Below are 17524 nucleotides of genomic sequence, written 5' to 3'. Positions count from 1 at the left end.
ATTTAGGTGCCCAAACATTATCCTGACAGTTTACATGCAGAACAGAAAAAGAGAAGAAATTACAAATAGTTACAAGTTGTAATTAATAGAAATTTGTAAAAATGCTATTTTCTTTTTGCACTTCAACATGTGGCTTATTACTGAAAATATCCTGTTCAAGCTTCTAAAATAAAGCATTATTACATTAAAAAAAAAAAAAACAATAAAAGGCTGTTAAATTTCCCAAGAAAATGTTACTGAGAAAATAACTGCCATAATTCAGAATCAGTTCCATGGGAATGGGATGGCACATTTTATTTTTATTAGCTTTACACACATCATACATGGAGTGAAGTTGTCCCACAGTCCAGTATGCATCCATTAGGCCTGTATCTATCATTGAGAACAATATAAGGCCATGTCTTCAGTAGTTATTTCAAGGAATTTAGTTATTTAGTGGCAGATTATTGCTATATTTGTACTTGACATCCATGACTAAAATTAGTTATGCCCCTGGAAACGTATCCAGCAAATGATGCCACAATAATTTCTTATTAGGATTTGTTTTCCACAACTGACAAGCATGTGTAATGTATGCCTGGTAATTAAAGTCGTAATTGAAAATAAAAAGGAAAGAATGCACTTTGTATTGGTGACACAGCAAAAGAAACAGTAAATTCATAGTCTTGAACAGCAGGTGGCGGTGTGCACCTTTAGGATGTGTGCAGTCCAATAGGAAAAAAAAGAGAGAAGAAGAAGTGGCGGCGGCGGCAGCAGCAGCAGAAGAAGTAAAAGTTCACGTGATTGCAGTCATATGATGGGTCATAACAAACAGTGAAACCTGCTTCTAGTTGAGCTGTCATTGGAGCCGTTCGACATTATCATGGTCTTATTAACTTAACAGTTTTTGGAGACAACGTTAACTAGTATTAACTGTTAATTTACTGAATTCGCTTGTAGCACTACGTCGTGCTAACAGCAGCAGAAGTTCCAGGTGGACTGAGCTGCTGTAAACATGCTACCTGTTTCCCTCCTCGTCATTGCTTTTGCAGCTCAAACCTCGGCTCGGTTCACTCCGGACTGGGAGAGTTTGGACGCCAGGCCGCTGCCCTCATGGTACGACGAAGCCAAGCTGGGTATTTTCATCCACTGGGGGGTGTTTTCTGTGCCCGGGTTCGGCAGTGAGTGGTTCTGGTGGCACTGGCAGGGTCAGCAGCCTCCGGACCAGAGCTGTGTCAACTACATGACCAAGAACTACCCACCTGGGTTCAGCTACCCAGAGTTTGCGCCTCAGTTTCACGCTCAGTTCTTCGACCCAGAGGAGTGGGCAGACATTTTTAAAGCTTCTGGTGCAAAGTGAGTTGCTTCTGTCTGTCGCTGCATGTTTTCATAGAGCACAGGTCCATAATTGAAATGCATGTGCTTTGATTGAATAACTCACTTTCTACATTGTTTTCATTGCAGATATGTTGTCCTGACTGCGAAACACCATGAAGGATTTACTAACTGGGGCTCTCCAAGCTCCTGGAACTGGAATTCTGTTGATACTGGTCCTCACAGGGACCTAGTGGGAGATCTGGGAGAGGCTGTGCGCAGCAGGTGGGTCCTCTAGATGTACAATTATGAAGCTCAGGGTATTGTTGTTGTTGTTGCTGGTAAACAAGAGTTTTAGTCTTTGATACATAATGCAAAGATATTTTTTTTCCTTGACAATAAAGCCTTCACATGGCTTCGATGTAACTCTACACCATTCCTTCATTTAGATTGTGCATGTAATTTATAACATGAAGTCCCTGCCTCTTTCTCCTTCTATCCTACAACATTTTCTGCAGCTTAAGCACATCAGCTCAACAAACGAAAGCATCACTTATCCAGTTACTGTGACTCCTGGCTTCCTTCTGTGGTACTATTACTGCAGATCACCAGTTGTTCAGTCATCCTGTGTTACCACCCAATGCTTATTTGCATGATCAGATAATATGCCTGTTAGAATTTTAACATTTTTTTGGTTTGGATTTCTTGATTATTTTTTCATTTAAATGTAGTAAAATGGATGAAATCCATCCCTACGGTCATTTATTAGCTTTACCTGCTTTATCCTGTCAAAGTTTGTGAGAGGCTGAAATTTGGTAGTAAAAAACTGATGCATGATGTTCACTCTGCACTCACATGTTAAGGAGGCTTCCCAAGTTGCTACACACACACACTTCACACATCCGTAGTCATTTAGATAAAATATATTCCTAGAATTAATATTAATCTATTGGTTGTAGATGAGAAACTGCACTGATACAAACCTTATAAAAAGGAATAAGTTTAGTGTTTCTACTGTTAGTTACTGTCATGTGGTCACTGCTCAGGGCTACTGACCACATTTCTAGTGCTACACCACCCCTGTTCATATGTTATGCTGCATCAAAATGATTTCAGTGAGTTCCATACACAGATCTATACAGACTTTCAGTTTAAGAGAAATTGACTACAGTCTGAATTACACTGAATATTCTAAATGCTGCATTATTATATTTTTCTTTACTGTAACATGTCAAGAAACCTGGATTTTTTTTGTTGTGGGGCCTGTATTTTGCTTGTTAGCCTTTCTGCAGTAATGGCATGGTCTCATGAGTCTTGTCTTGTGTTATTGTCTCATTAGGTCATTGCACTATGGACTCTACAACTCCTTGTACGAGTGGTTCCACCCTCTCTATCTGAACGACAAGAAGAATGGCTTCAAAACGCAGGAGTTTGTGTTGCATAAACTCCTTCCAGAGATTTATAACATGGTTGTCAGGTCTGTAGTGCTCAAATTACTGCATCAGCTATTTGCATTGTCTGTTTTATTCTGCACACACTGTAATCAGACATAGTTATATGGGGCAGCATGGCTCAGTGGGTAGAGTGGCTGTCTTGTAACCGGAGGGTTACTGGTTCAATCCTGGCCTGGAGAGCTCATGTCGAGGTGTCCCTAAGCAAGACACCGAACCCCTAACTGCTCCTGATGGGTTGTGGTTAGCGCCTTGCATGGCAGCTTCCGCCATCAGTGTGTGAATGGGTGAATGTGATGTATAATGTAAAGTGCTTTGAGTGTCGTTTCAGGTATAGTAAAGCGCCATTTACCATATTGGCAAGTGCCTGTATGAGAGCACAGCATAATTGTTACATTGTTTGCACTTTTGCCTTGCAGGTACCGACCTGAGGTGATCTGGTCTGATGGAGACTGGGAAGCACCTGATACCTACTGGAACTCCACTGAACTCCTGGCCTGGCTCTACAATGACAGCCCTGTTAAAGTACGTCTTCTAAGGAAACAACGTGTTACTATGGAAGAATAGTGCAGATTACATTGCTTTAAAATATTAAACTGTGCGTTGTTTCAGAATAGTTACACTGACTGACCAGATCTGCCTCCTCTGGTGTAGGATACCATTGTGACCAACGACCGATGGGGAGCAGGCTGTGCCTGTAAACATGGGGGCTACTATAACTGTGAAGACAAGTATACTCCAGGCAAACTGCCCAAACACAAGTGGGAGAAATGCACGTCTGTGGACACTCTCTCCTGGGGTTACCGTCGAAACATGAAGATGAAGGAACTTATGGACCTACCCACCATTATTGAGGTGAGGATACAGCTGCAGATAGTATTTCTTTTTTATAATTGACTACTTAATCTGAAAAGGTAGTTGCTTTTAATTGTTCTCACCTGGACACATTTTTGTAATTGTACTGGCTATGTTGTGCCAACCTTTAAATCTACCATAGAAGCCATTTTTAATTCATTTTAATTCTTTATTTCCCTTTTATTCTAATGTCTCACTTTTCCCCTTGTCTTAGAAGTTTTATTTTAATTAGTCAATTTGTTGATCCTTTCACTCACATTTTATTTTTGTGAAGCTACACCTTGATTGTGTCATCACTGTCCAGACAATACTGACCAAAGCTTAAGCTGTGCTCATAATGAGCCCACATTCTGTTACTCATCTGGTCTTGACTGTAAGTAATACCAATAGTTTGATTGGGACCTTTCCCCAGTGGCTGACTGCTTCCGCTTTTGTCTGCTGTTGCTTTGTTCCAGGATCTGGTCCAGACTGTGGCTCTTGGGGGTAACTACCTTCTCAATGTGGGTCCCACACCTGATGGCATGATCCCTGCTGTGTTTGAGGAGAGGCTCAGGAGTGTTGGAGCCTGGCTGGAGATCAACGGAGAGGCCATCTATGCCTCCAAACCTTGGAGGGTGCAGACCGAAAACAGCACTGTACCAGTCTGGTGAGTGTTTTCATGCCAAGTTTGCTTTTTACATTCACCATTTTCAAAAACAATGTGATGTAGAGACACATGGAAGTTTGAGACTGAATCCACAGCCCAACGCTTTTTAAAATACTGTTTTAAAAAACAAAAGGATATCTGTGTGTTAGACTCATTACAAAGATCATTTCCACCCACACAAACACATCTGAATATGGATGTAATGTGACACACAGTCATAATAACATACGCTGGGAATGCACAAGCCAAACAAGAGGCCGAGAGCTGGCTGCTTGTTGTAAAAAAAACAAAGAAAAAAACAAAACAAGATTTTTTGTGCAGTAACTTGCCACCTGTACATGTAGGAAGTCATAGCATTATACAATGCTGAAATTAACTTCACAATAGTTGCTGTCATAGACAACAAAAGCCGCAAGGTCTATCGATCATAATCAATGTTGAATTAATCTTACTTCCAATCATCCACCTACCCGTGTCCTTGTTTTACGATATTCAGTTCAACTAAATTTATATAGCACCAATTCACAACATAACTAATATCGGTTGACTTCATACAGTAATGTCAACACTTTGCAATGTGATAGAAAGAAAGTCAGTGAAGGTAATGATTTCCTTTTCAGCAAGCACTTGGAAACAGTGGGAAGGAAAAGTCTTTTAACCAGAAGACACCTCCGACAGAATCAGGCTCAGGGAGGTGGCCTCAGTTTCTGACTGTCCATACTAAAATACAATCCTGGAGTTTTCAAACTGAACCAGAGACAGCAGCGTGTTAAAAAGTCTTTATGTGAGTGGTCTTAAAAAAAATGTCGAAGGTTTGTGGATACAGCGTGTAAACACTGCAAATGTTCTACATTTTAAAACAAAAAAACAATCAGTATGGATGTAGCTTCAGGCTTGAGTGTAGGATTAAACTTACTGTTATCGTGTTTATTAATCAAATAATCTATAATGCAATTATTGTCTCCATCATTGTAGGTATACATCTAAGGGAACCACTGTTTATGTCTTCATAACAACCAAACCCCCAAAGCCTGCAGTCCAACTGCTGGAACCTAAAACATCACCAAGCACTAAGGTAAAGGTACAGTGCTGTCTGTGTTGTCTTCACAGATTGCAAAAACTCAGCAGTAGAGCCTCACTAAAAATACAATTAAGTTTGGTTACTGCAAAGACAATAGATTGAATAGAGGAGTTGAGATACTCTCTGTCTACAGTTTTACAATCAGCTCAGTGACTATTCATTTACCATCATATATGAAATGTAAATGAGAATGTTTGCCTCTTGTCCAGGTGACATTGTTGGGAGATCCTACGTCCTTATCATGGTCCCCAGTCCATCCTGATGCTGGCCTCACTGTCCTCCTGCCTGAGCTGCCTTATATTCCTGCTCAGGTGTGGACACTCAAACTGGAAGATGTCCAGTGAGCCTTAACACTGAAAGTGTTGAATCTCTGTATGATTGAATGTTTAGAATTTGGTAAACTCAGGTAGGGGAATGGGAAAACTTCTGCACAATCACTGAAGCGACGCTTGTGTAATAGCTAAGTATTTTTGCCACAATGAAATAATGGAACACTCCTTTTCAATGATTCCTTTGTTGCTCTGAGGACTAAAATTTGAATGTGTCCCTGCTTTGTAATTGTATGTTTTTTAAAATTGCATGATTGTTGATGAAAAGTGGAGCCTCCTGCTCAGCCTTTGCAACTCTTCTGGCAGTTTCTCAATTGTCAAATTGCTTTTTAGAGAAAATTCATTATTTGACCAGTTTGTTTTGAAAATGAATAATTTGCATACAAAACACTTTTAAAAAAAAGTTTTTTAAAAAATATTGTTGCTTTGTTTGATTTTTAGCTTGTTGGGTTTGTGAAGAATTAAAATCCAGTAAAGCAAGGTCAAGCAGCAAAGTTCTTTTACTATTTGTTATGGGATGCACTGTGACAGCACATTTTGTCAAGGATAAGCAATTACATTTGGGTACTTGTTGATGCAGAGAACCGATATGAGTCCTGAATAACATTACAGTTCTGACAATAAGGTGTTATATTTTCAAACACAGCTTCCATAGCTTGTCCAGTGTGCAAATTCTTAGGCTGCTTGCATGTAGAATGACACTGTGGGTAAAGTCCTCATCAATCCCCTGAGCAAACCGCTGTTAATGGTGAAGCTGAAGGCTGATCTGTCCTACAATAGGTGCTTTTTCACAAAGTCGTTTTGGTGGTGAGGTTTCTGTGATGCGATGATCATTGGGAATCTCGTGTGGGTTCCAGTACACTGAAAAGAATTAATCCTGTATTTTCTACAATTCATAACAATTGGCCACTAAGAACAATGTGCTGGTTCAGAGCTTATTATTTTTACAGATTGCGCATCCTAAAGTCTTTACAAGCTGCTAACATTGTTTAACTAATGAAAAGTAAACCATATTTTTCTGCAAAGTAGCATGCTTACATTAAAGTAGAGCACATCATCTTGCAATGACCGGTACAGTTGTTCCCTAATCTGGTAGATGGCAAGTTAATCAACCCTTATCACTTCAGGGACTTGTTTCTTGCTGCCATGTTGTGCTGAGACTCTTAAAAAACAGTACGCGAACTTCTATAGTCTCAGTTGACATGTACACACTTTTAGAGTGCTTTTCACACACAAGTATGAGTGAATAACCAATTTTTTTTTTTTGCTGCACATTATGGTCCAATGGGAGCAGGATGACATGGCCACCACTGGATGACCGTTTTGATTTTTTTATTCAGCACTTGTTAGCACTTCTATTTCCAGCAATGCCCTAAAGTGCCTCAGGAGTTCATTCTCATTCACCACCCCCACTTTCATATTTTACTAACTGTTGACCTTTGACTGTAACCTGCTTCTTTTACCTTGAGGTTACTGCTACATGTTTTTAAATCTCAGCTGGGCGCTTATATTAAGTAGCAGTTGCTGTAGTGGGAATGGACAAAAATATCCCATCAGTGTCATTCCGAGTTTAGACCTGTCTGGGAAGAGAATACCCACGGGGATCGAGCATTTGAGTCAGAATACCAGCACTAAATTGTTCTCTGTCCCCTCTTTTACCCTTTCCTAATATGTGTATGTAGCCTGCTTGATATTTGCATTGTAAATTTCTCCAGGCTGAGAGGAACACACAAAAAAAATGTAAATTCTGTTTGGAAAAATCCTCCTCTTTGACCTCTACTTTGCATTTTTGCTGCATGGCATCGAGGTTAATACAGCAGCACTGCAAAAAAATGTCCATCTAAAAAGTGACTCATCCATGAGGTTCGTCTGAACCAGGGGTCACCAACCTTTTTGAACCTGAGAGCAACTTCAAGGGTACTGAGTAGTACGAAGGGCACCTTGTTTGATACAAACTTCCTCAATAGCAAACTTGTGCCATCATCTTTAAACAATAATAAAAATAATGAAAATAATATGTAAAAAGACTGATCACATTTATGTTAATTATTCCTTGCAATAATTATTAACAACGACTTCCACAACAATGACGGTAGGAAACACACGCATATATGGAAATCTGTTCCAATATTTAAAAGTCAGAGGTATCCCATCTCTGAAACTTTGGTAAATATCTTTCTTGGCAGTTTTGTATGAATCAGCATATTTGCAGCATTTTGTTCAAAATCACACCAGTTACATTTCTGTGCAAATTGTCACTTCTAACATTTTTAGAAAATCATTAACTGTCATCAAATCATGCTTCAATTGTGCAAACCACTACTTTTGTAACATTTTTGAACAATTCATGAACTCTGTCCCATGTTTGTACAAATTATCAGTTATGTAAGAAAAAAAATCAACTCTTTCACATTTTGAAATGAATCCTATCACCAGCATTTTTCACCAGCATTGCAACATTTTTAACAGATCATAATAAATCATTACATGTTTTCAACTAATTATTTTTCAAATTTTTGTATAACGACACGGTGTTCTGAATGACAACATGTTACCTCTTTCTTTGTCTGTAAATGTGTTAGTGGGAAGCCTGGCATTGCAGAGCTTATCATGTCTTACCTTTACCTTGCAGCTCACAGTTCAGATGGTTCAGTTTCCCAGTGATGTCCGTTAAAAATGCCAGGGCAAGAATCCACTCAGTGTCCTCAAGCAACAAGGTGTCTTCCCCTTTGGATTGCATCAACTCTTTGATTTCGGCCAACAGTGACAAAAAACGCTGCAAAACTGGTCCCCTGCTGATCCATGGGGTTTCTGTGTGTAGTAACAGGTCACCATGTTCAGCTAACAGCTCCTCCAGCAGCACCTTCAATGTCCTGGTTGTTTGGCTTTGGAGCCATTTATGATCTTCACGACACGAGTCATCACATGATCAAATCCGGCCACTTTTGTACATACATATGTCCTGCTGGTGAATGATGCAGTGGTAATGTAGGAATGTTGGGAAGTCTGGATCCCCTCTGCATCGTACATTGAAGCCTGCATGGCGACCCGTCATGGAGGGAGTCCCGTAGACGTCAAAGCTGTCTTTAAGTCCCGGGTTTTCCTGTTCGTAGTGCGCATACAGTCTATGTGCTACCAGGTGGCTAGTTAGCATGGAAGCTTTGTAGCGGCTAAAGTACCGTCTCTCCACATTGTGCCGCTTTGCCGTCGCAATAGTCGCCCCGCAAATAGGACACATACATTTATCTTTCACTGTCGTGAAAAACAACTCTTCCTCCCAGTCATGGTGAAAATAGTGTTTTCTCTTTCACTTCTCTGTCATGTTTTGGGGGTAAAAACCACATCTAGCTTCCCAAAGTGTCTGCGCCCGGACGCTTCCGCAGAGTGACGTGGTGGTTTGACATGCGCAGTGAACTTTGACTCGGACAAGGTCAAAGTTCACTTACACCGAAGACATTTTTTTAATTTTTTTTTTTTTTTTAAATCAAATAAATATTGTAATTTAAAATCTGCATTAATGTAAGTATTTTTGATTTAAAAAGAACAGCAACTCTCTCTTTTTATAAGGAATTTCATGGTGACTAGTGTTATTTTTAGAACGTGTCTCCGGCAACTCACATGGTCTCTGCAGGCAACCAGGTGCCCGCGGGCACTATGTTGGCTACCCCTGGTCTAAACGATGTTATCACCAATGGTGTGAGGGAATACTACCACATTAGAAAAGCTTCATTTAAGGTGAAATGGCAGAAAATGACGTTGACAGAAGCAATCATTTTACTCCACTGGCATGAGTGTCATAAAAGCTCTGAAAATATCATCAGGTTGTTAGAAACAGAAATGATCGTACTGGCGTTCTTGCCAAGAGTTACATGAGACAGCTGATGCCACTTACATGTAGTGTCCTTAAACATCCCGTTATACAGCCAGCAGCTTTATAGGCTCAACTAGGTAACCCACCAAGGTACCTGCTTCTTATGTTTTACCACATATTTTCAGTACAAAACCTTAAGTTAGTTAAAGTTGCTTGCTTTAAATATTCAGGAATGAGGACATTTTCAGTCATTTTAGTTAGTTTGCTTAAAGAAACTACCTTGAGTCAGTCATGTTTTTGGATTTGGAAATTCCATTGCAAATTAGTCCTATTTAAGATAGTTATGCATTTGATGTACAGATCTGTTTTAAAATTATAGCAAAGCCCTTCTAGGCAAGTCTCGCCACTTGGCTTAAATCTTGCGAATGTGACAAGACCATGCTCCTCTCTAAATGAATGGGAGGAGAACCAAAATTGAACATAAATACTGCTTGTATCTAATCACCAGTCAAATCTTATTAAAAAAAAAACTTTAAAAGGATTTTGTGACTTTGCCTCAGAACAAGGTTTCTAAAGTGTTTTCTCCTGCAGTTACACCTCTACTTCACATGCACACAGTTTCACTGCAAAAAGCTTACATCAATGTAAGAACATGATTGGCTGGATGCATCTTGGTTCAGCTGTTAGAAAGCAGATAATTGGCTTTTTGAGGGAAGGGGAGGGACAAACATGTCACATAGCCATCATTGTGTCAGTATGAAATTCTTCCATAAATTTCTGTTCAGGATTCTTCAAATTTCCCAAAGGGTGAAAGTCCATTGTTAAATTATATTCTGTGGTGGTTGTAAATGAGAAGTTGTTAAGATATAAAGGTGATTACTTAACGCCGTTCCTCAAGGCCTCCACATCAAATAGCTGACCGCTCTGGCTGTCAGTCACAGGTGAAGATAGTCTATTCTTCCTGAAGAGGGCAGGAACACCTGCAATTCACTGGTTTAAAGAGCAAAACAGCCTTTTTCAAACACCCCTAAAACTAGGACTTATACAGTCATGGTGAAAGTAATCATCTTTACAGTATTTTGAGTCAAAAAATGAAACACAGGACATGCAGGACTTTGATTACATTGCTAAAAAGGGACACAATATGGGACGTTTAAGTGGGATTGTCCATTATAAGGACTTTCCAATGCATAGTCAAAGACTATCAGACTCAGTCATTGTATCATTTCTGATGGCTGAAATCTTGAAAAAAGCCATGGCAGATATCACGGCACAAACAAAATGACCTTGCGCTGAGCACAGGCGTGTGTTATGCATGTGTACGTTATGTACGGGTACCGAATCATGTGACCTAAATATGTAGCTGGTGGCGGGAATTGATGGGACTCAGAAACACCCCAACAATTTAATCAGTTGTTCCTTGTATTGGTTTGGATGGGAAACTCCCGATAAGTCCGCAGCGGTGGATTTGTAGTAGGATTGCAATCATGTGATCGTGCTGTTATCTCGCAATGATACAGAAATCCTTAACAAACCCATAGATCCAGGCTATAAGCTGCATCACTGCCAAAATCTAGTCAGCTGGTCTTGTGTCATTTCTGACCTTCTCTGAAAATGTAATCCAAATCATTAGTCTGTTTTTGAGTAACGTTGCTCACAGACAAACCAACACAGATTGTCACATAAACTCCACCGCTGTTTCTCAGTGGTCAAAACATTCGGCGGAGTCAAAGAATTGACACACAAGAAAGACAAAGGAGACGCAGCACCCTCTCATTTAACTCGCTAAAATAGCTTTATAATAATCATATTAATAGTAATAATATTAGCCATTAGAAAATGTTTTGACAACATTGACAGTGTTACATTCTGTGTTGGGGTAAACCACGTCACAGTGTGCCATCTCTCTGGGCTTCAGCGCTATCAGACGTGCTTCTTTTGACACATCTAGATCCATAAAACATACGAGATCAATAAATTAATTTGTATGTACAAAATGAGAACCACAACACAACAAACAGAATCATGATTTACACTGTGCGTCGTCCTCCACTTGCTGTCCAGCGGGTTGCCAGATTGCAGTCTCACCGTCACCGGTGTGTTCTCATGCATCATGTGTATCCAGTAGTGGCATCATGAAAAGTTTCTATCTTATGGCATCTCTATTGCTATATGGTCCAGTCAATTCATTTTAGAAGAGAAAAAAGAAAAGCATCTCATGTTTGTATGTACAATATGCTGTCTTGGCACTGAATCGAATGTGTATAAAACAAGAGAACTCAAGAACAAAGCTGAGCTTAAAGACAGAAAAGCTTGCTGTATCAAACCCGTGTGATAAAAAAATCATGGTGTTCAGTGAGAAATACAAGGGATGAAAGAGGAGGAGGAGGAGAGGAGGTGGAGAGAGTACAGAAGTAGGAGCTATTTCATTTTTGCTACATTACAGAGAAGAATACCAAGAGTGGAGCATCTGTATCGGGTTGATGTCTGTGTTGTTTTCCTGCCTCTGGCAGCACTAAGAGTTCAGAGTGGAATAAAAGCACATGGAGAAAGAAGGTCTTACGTTTGGATCTTCCATTCAATCCATCTGTTCAAAGCTTACTTTCCTCTTTTGGTGATCTCTCACTACTCTCTGGAGTGTCCATCATTGATCCCAGAGAAAAATGTCTTCCCAGAGTTATTGTCAGTTTGCTTTTCCTCTTCTCCGTCTCCTCAGTAGCAGCGATTTATTTTCATTATAGATGAAACAGTTTTTTCTGTTATTGTACACAAGACTCGCCCTTGAATACAGAACAATGTTTATCCATAGCTATAATTGACAACACCATTTATAATAATGAAAGTGATGGCAATAATTAATCCTTTCAATGACAATAATCATACTAATAATAATCATATTGTAATAACAATATATGTAATATTGAGAAGAGCAATGTCCATTGATAACAGGTATTTACATTTCGTAAATGTGACGGTGGCAAGGTGTCATTCTTTTTTTGTGTATTTTTTTATTAGATTAATTACACAGTAATTGCTCAGTTGTCTCTGATCCACATGGTTAGCTGTGTGTGTACTGTAAAGCAACATTACAGTGTTAATACACACGCATACACGCACAAACAGAATTAAACCTCAGTGCTAAAGGCACATTGGAGTTTCAGTTCAACATCTGTTTGATGAGAGCTGCTCTGGAGGCAGAAGGGAATAAAAGAATCAACAAACAGGTTTCAAGAAAGTCTAGTCAAAGTGGAAGGTAAAGTATTAAAGATATGATCCTTATGACTTCTATTAAATCACACTGATGCTAGATAAGGTCAAAGCTTTTCAGCAATAGCCGTCCTGTAAGTGCCTCGCTGTTAATAGGGGGGTCCTGTGCTGCCGCTGTACTTTTATCTCATTGATATCAGCTCTTTTAGACATGTTTTCATATTTAATGCAAATATTTAATGAACTTCCACTAAATCAGCCAGAGAAAATGCTAATCAATGTGCATAATCATCCACAGTGGGTGGCAGTAATTGTCTAGTAAGGTGTCATTAAAACACTGCAAACGAGAGCGGCGAGGTGGTTTCATTAAATGAGTCAAGTCAAACCGTAAAATGTGAAAAACAGTCAAGAAAGTGGCACTTATGTTTGCATGATGTATTAATTTGAGTAAATTTATAGCCGCTTCATCACCTCTGCCATCCCTATACCTCAATATTTCCTATAAAAGAAGATCAACTGCAAGCCATGCCATTGTTTTGGACAAGTTCTAAATATTGCTGGGAACAATAAAACAAGAACAGCAAAGCCTCACAGCTCTCTTTACTTAGCTTGAAAAACTGAGCTTCTACTGCTGAGGTTTAATTCAATACTTAACTTTATCCCCCAGAGCAGCTCTGCCTCACAGAAATGCCAAATTAAAACTCAAATCTGCTGCTACTACATCCCTCCAGCTCCAGTTTGTTGCAGACGCACGTTATACAGCACACACACACGCGCACAAATCGGCTACAATTGAGCTGCTGCCTCAGCCACCGCCTCCTGCACTCGGAAAAATGGCTAAAAGAGAATCTGAGCTTAAACGATGAGTTATTTCCCCCTCAATCGGGATTCCTGCAGGACTGACGTGACCCTGTATTCTCAGGGTCTGGTGTTGAAGAGAATCCCCTGAGGACAGAGGCGTGAGTCGGGGTTGGAGACACTGCTGCTAGAAACTGAGGTACTCGGAGTTGACTTGTCCGTCTGGCTGTCCGCGTGGGGGTTTTGCACTTATACAAAGAGGTGAAAGGGTTCACATAGTAGTCTGTTGTGTTGGTAAGTGCTCAGATCATGTTTGTACATCTACATACCCAAGTGCTGGGGCCCCCTGTGGTTATACTGTGCAGATATAGGACAATGGATTGATACAATACTCAACAAAGAGGAAAACATGGAAATAACAACCACCAAAAGTGTGTTTGCAATGGACCTGTTTCAAGGCAAGGTGGCTGGCTAACACCTCAACTTGTGATAAAAAGTATAGAGGAGAAAGTCAGCGAGAATTGAAGAAGTAGTAGTTGCTACTGTGGATAAATATCCAACAAAGCTTCTTTGATTCCTGGTGTCCCTCAAGGCCAACTCGTAATGGAAAGACCTTGCCATCCCTCCGCATGTAGGTTTGAGGATTGTGAGGGTGGAGTCAAGAGTCCTTCACAGTGGAGTAACAGTATTATAGCAGGTCTTTGTGCTTTGTTTGATGAGGGCTGAGTCAGACACCACTGAGATGGTGCAAGTTTGGAGGAGAAAGGATGATGGGATAAAAGACTGCTCTGCAACCCACATTGCTGCAAATGAATTAAACATGACCCCCCCCCCCCCATTGCCAGGGCGGCTTGTTTTACATGGAGGTTATTAAATTGATCTGTTGAGATTCAAATCAAAACATTGATTGCTGTTTCCAAAGATGCCAGTATCGTTGTCCTCCAAGGATGTAATCTTTGTACAAAGAAGTGACTCAGTTTAATAACTGCAGTGTAAAATCCTAATAATTATTGTTTTTTCTTCAATCACAAAAAAGGTTTGTAGGCTACAAAATCTAAATTTTATCGGTCAAAAATGAGATTCTGCTAAATTTTTCAAAGGAGGTTGTCATACAGCATGCAGTATTAACATCAACAAAATCCACCAGTCTTATATGTGTATTGCAAGTGAAGGTGAGGGAGATAAAGGATGGTGTGAGGACAATAAAAACATTTTCTTTAACAATATTCTCTGCAGATTTCATACTTTTCTATTTACATATCTTTATATGTATATATATATATATATATATATATATATATATATATATATATATATATATATATGTTGTAAACTGTGTTCAAAGGAAACCTCCACATATAGCTGGTTAGGCACATGTAGTTGGTTCTAAAGAGGAAATACAGGGAGGGGGTACAGCAGTACATGTTATTAGAACCACAGACAGATATATAGTAGGCCTAAGGAGGATCACACTTGGCAATTAACACTTGCCAGTTATACCCTGTGAACCTGACTCACAAACTGAAGATAATAACAATTGTTTCAAATTCTTTTTCACGTGTACTGAGTCTGGATATGCCACACAGCTGTAGTATCACACAATGCTATAATCTATCATAATAATACTGTAGTATTTCACATTTGATATATGCTTTCTTTGTACATATACTGTACTCGATAATCTCTACTAATCTAGAAATGTAGATTATATTATAAAATATACATCTCCCATTAAAATATCCCATTTTGCCAACACATTCCATCCAAGTGTTACAAAAGAAAACAAAAATGGTCATGCTAAAAGATTCTTATATTTAGTGTTTTTGTCTCTCTTCAAAATGGCAGATTTGGACTTTTTAGTATTCACTGGGCTTGTGTCCCTCATGACACACAGCCTTCATCTTCATTAATTCCAGTGCATTCACACACAAACATCTATGCAACATCCATACTAAATACTTAAATTAGAAATATCTATTGTGGCATACGATCCCTTTAAAACTTTGAAAATCATGCTACACTTGTGGAAACACCAGATAGTTTGATTTCAGGGTGTAAATAAAGGGAACGGGAAACACATAGTGCAACAAACGTACACTATTCCATTCATATCAAGTGTTACATAATCTCAGCCTCATAAAGTTGCTTCTTTTCTATTATTTCACAACTGATGGGCTCCTCTGTTTGATGACTCTTTGGAAGGGTTGTGGAGGGAGCTACTGTTCATTGATTGACTGCTTTTGTTTGCTTTTGATCAAAGAAACCATTCCTTCTGTTGTCAGTGCTGTGGGAAATTCTGAGGACTGCACAAGAAATTAAGCAGTGCTCCCTCTTTTACTTTGTGATTTGCCACCCTCGTAATTATCCATAAAAACATCATGGGAAAGTCCGCTCAAATATTATTCAAGTGACGAGAAAACACACTGCAAGTCGAGGGGAAGGAACTGAAATGAAGTTAGAAAGAATCTGATCTTTCATGGCTGTTTCATCAGGGTGTCTGTTAATTCCTGACTGAGGTGGAGAGAACTCTCTAAAGACCACTGTTGTTAGTGTCCTCATTTGACCACTTGGTGGTGCTATAGTCTCACAGTGAAAAGGCGGCTTCCTCAGTAAAGTCCTGAAAAGCCCCCCAAAATATATTCCCCTAAAAACTCCCAGAAACCCCACCCCTGAACACTTGAAACTTCAGAAAGACTACATAAGAAGCAAACAGCTCTTTTTTTTTCCTTTTTCTTTTTTTCTCGTCTGTGATGCTCTCTAGCTGTCAAGGCTGTGATGCTACACCGCAAAAACTCCTTTTGGCAAACATGAGTGTGCGCTCTATGTACAAGTAGCACTTGCACATTCAAACAGCCTCACTGCTGAATGCTGAGGGTTGTCTGCCGACACACGGGGCGTGAGAAAATGAAAGAGATAAAAATAGTTTCGTATTCTCTGACCGGGCCCCCCGTGTGGACAGATGGCAGCTGGGCCTACGATGCAAGCTGTAGTTGGCTCACTATGCTCAGGAGATGTTCTTTGGGGTTTGCCAACCATCTGACTTTAAGGGCATTTAAACTGATGCTGAGAAATTCATCCCTGTTTATTCATCCATACTGGTAGCATCGGTGAAGAGAATGGATACGTCGTGATTCAGAAACCCTATGAATGTCACATGTAGCTGATTTTGCTGCAAACCCCATCTGGGATCCACACTGGGAGATTCTGTCAGACGTCTTGTGCCTGTTAAGCCCTTAATTTTCAGTGATGGAGATGTGCTAGGTGAACACGCACAGGCATGCTACTACTGTGTGAACCTCTGCTGACTACTGTTATAAAAGTGGACTAGTTCTTGTTTGTTGTCAGCCAAAATGATAATAAAAAACAAATCCAGAGACCTAGAAACATCAGTAATTGCTAGCTACTGTTTTAGGTCGAGGCTTCTGTGTCAGTAAAATGTCCAAATTTCAAGACACTAACATGGCTGTCATTGCTTGTTTAATGAGTATGATAACTGAATTTGATGGAATTGCTGAGGGGGAGTAGCGCATAAACAGCAATGACTCGCTAAAGATCCAAAACTGGGATCGGAGAAAGATTGGCTGAGATTGGCGCACAGGCCAGCTTTGCAGGGGTGAGGGTGAGTGAGGGAGGTGGGAGGGAGACACCTCAGCCTGGCGTTCAGAGTCGAGTCTGGGCTTCGGGGATGTAGATCTCGATGCTGTCGGCGCTCTCCGTGGCAGAGTTCTGCCTGAAGGAGGCAGTACGCTTGGTCTGTAGCAGCCTCCTCCTCGCTTCTGTCCTCTGACGGTCCACGAGGTCCAGGGATTTCTCCCTGATGGGTAGGGTGTGTCCTCCCACGCGAGGCACCACCAGGCCCCCCGACCCACCTCCTCCACCTCCGGCACCCCCATCGCTAACGCTATCGGCCCGGAGGCTGCCACTCACCCCGCCCGCTGGCTTCTTTGGTAAGGGAGGAGGAAGCTTCTTGTCCTCCTGACCCGGCGACGGTGAGACGTAGATACAAGATGAACCCGGACAGTGGATATATTGTGTTGGGTGGTGGGGGGAAAA

General features: G+C 40.3%; 2 protein-coding genes across 3 annotated transcripts in view; one reads left to right on the top strand and one right to left on the bottom strand.

Annotated features, from left to right (window-relative positions):
• Positions 1-762: 762 nt before the first annotated feature.
• Positions 763-6136, top strand: LOC111572212 (tissue alpha-L-fucosidase). The gene is made up of 8 exons (XM_055017629.1): positions 763-1335; positions 1444-1578; positions 2633-2770; positions 3164-3269; positions 3399-3599; positions 4055-4245; positions 5221-5320; positions 5536-6136. The coding sequence occupies exons 1-8, from the start codon at positions 995-997 to the stop codon at positions 5668-5670; spliced, it is 1347 nt and encodes a 448-aa protein (XP_054873604.1). The 5' UTR covers positions 763-994; the 3' UTR covers positions 5671-6136.
• An 8643-nt stretch (positions 6137-14779) lies between these two features.
• The window catches only part of dlgap3 (discs, large (Drosophila) homolog-associated protein 3), a 147539-nt gene continuing 144794 nt past the window's right edge, over positions 14780-17524 (bottom strand). For both annotated transcript variants that reach the window (XM_055017627.1, XM_055017628.1), the window contains one exon: positions 14780-17446. In XM_055017627.1, coding sequence (XP_054873602.1) covers positions 17132-17446 — 315 coding nt within the window. In that variant the 3' untranslated portion in view covers positions 14780-17131. The remainder of the gene's footprint in view (positions 17447-17524) is intronic.

Source organism: Amphiprion ocellaris, chromosome 15 (assembly GCF_022539595.1).
Source record: "Amphiprion ocellaris isolate individual 3 ecotype Okinawa chromosome 15, ASM2253959v1, whole genome shotgun sequence".
Lineage (NCBI taxonomy): Eukaryota > Metazoa > Chordata > Actinopteri > Pomacentridae > Amphiprion > Amphiprion ocellaris.
Note: the sequence above shows the minus strand (reverse complement) of the source record. Positions and strands in the feature narration are given on the sequence as shown.

Coding starts and splice junctions, on each gene's coding strand:
- LOC111572212 (XM_055017629.1), top strand. CDS start 995: ATGCTACCTGTTTCCCTCCTCGTCATTGCTTTTGCAGCTCAAACCTCG. Junction 2,771..3,163: donor ATTTATAACATGGTTGTCAG/GTCTGTAGTGCT, acceptor TTTGCCTTGCAG/GTACCGACCTGAGGTGATCT. Junction 4,246..5,220: donor AACAGCACTGTACCAGTCTG/GTGAGTGTTTTC, acceptor CCATCATTGTAG/GTATACATCTAAGGGAACCA.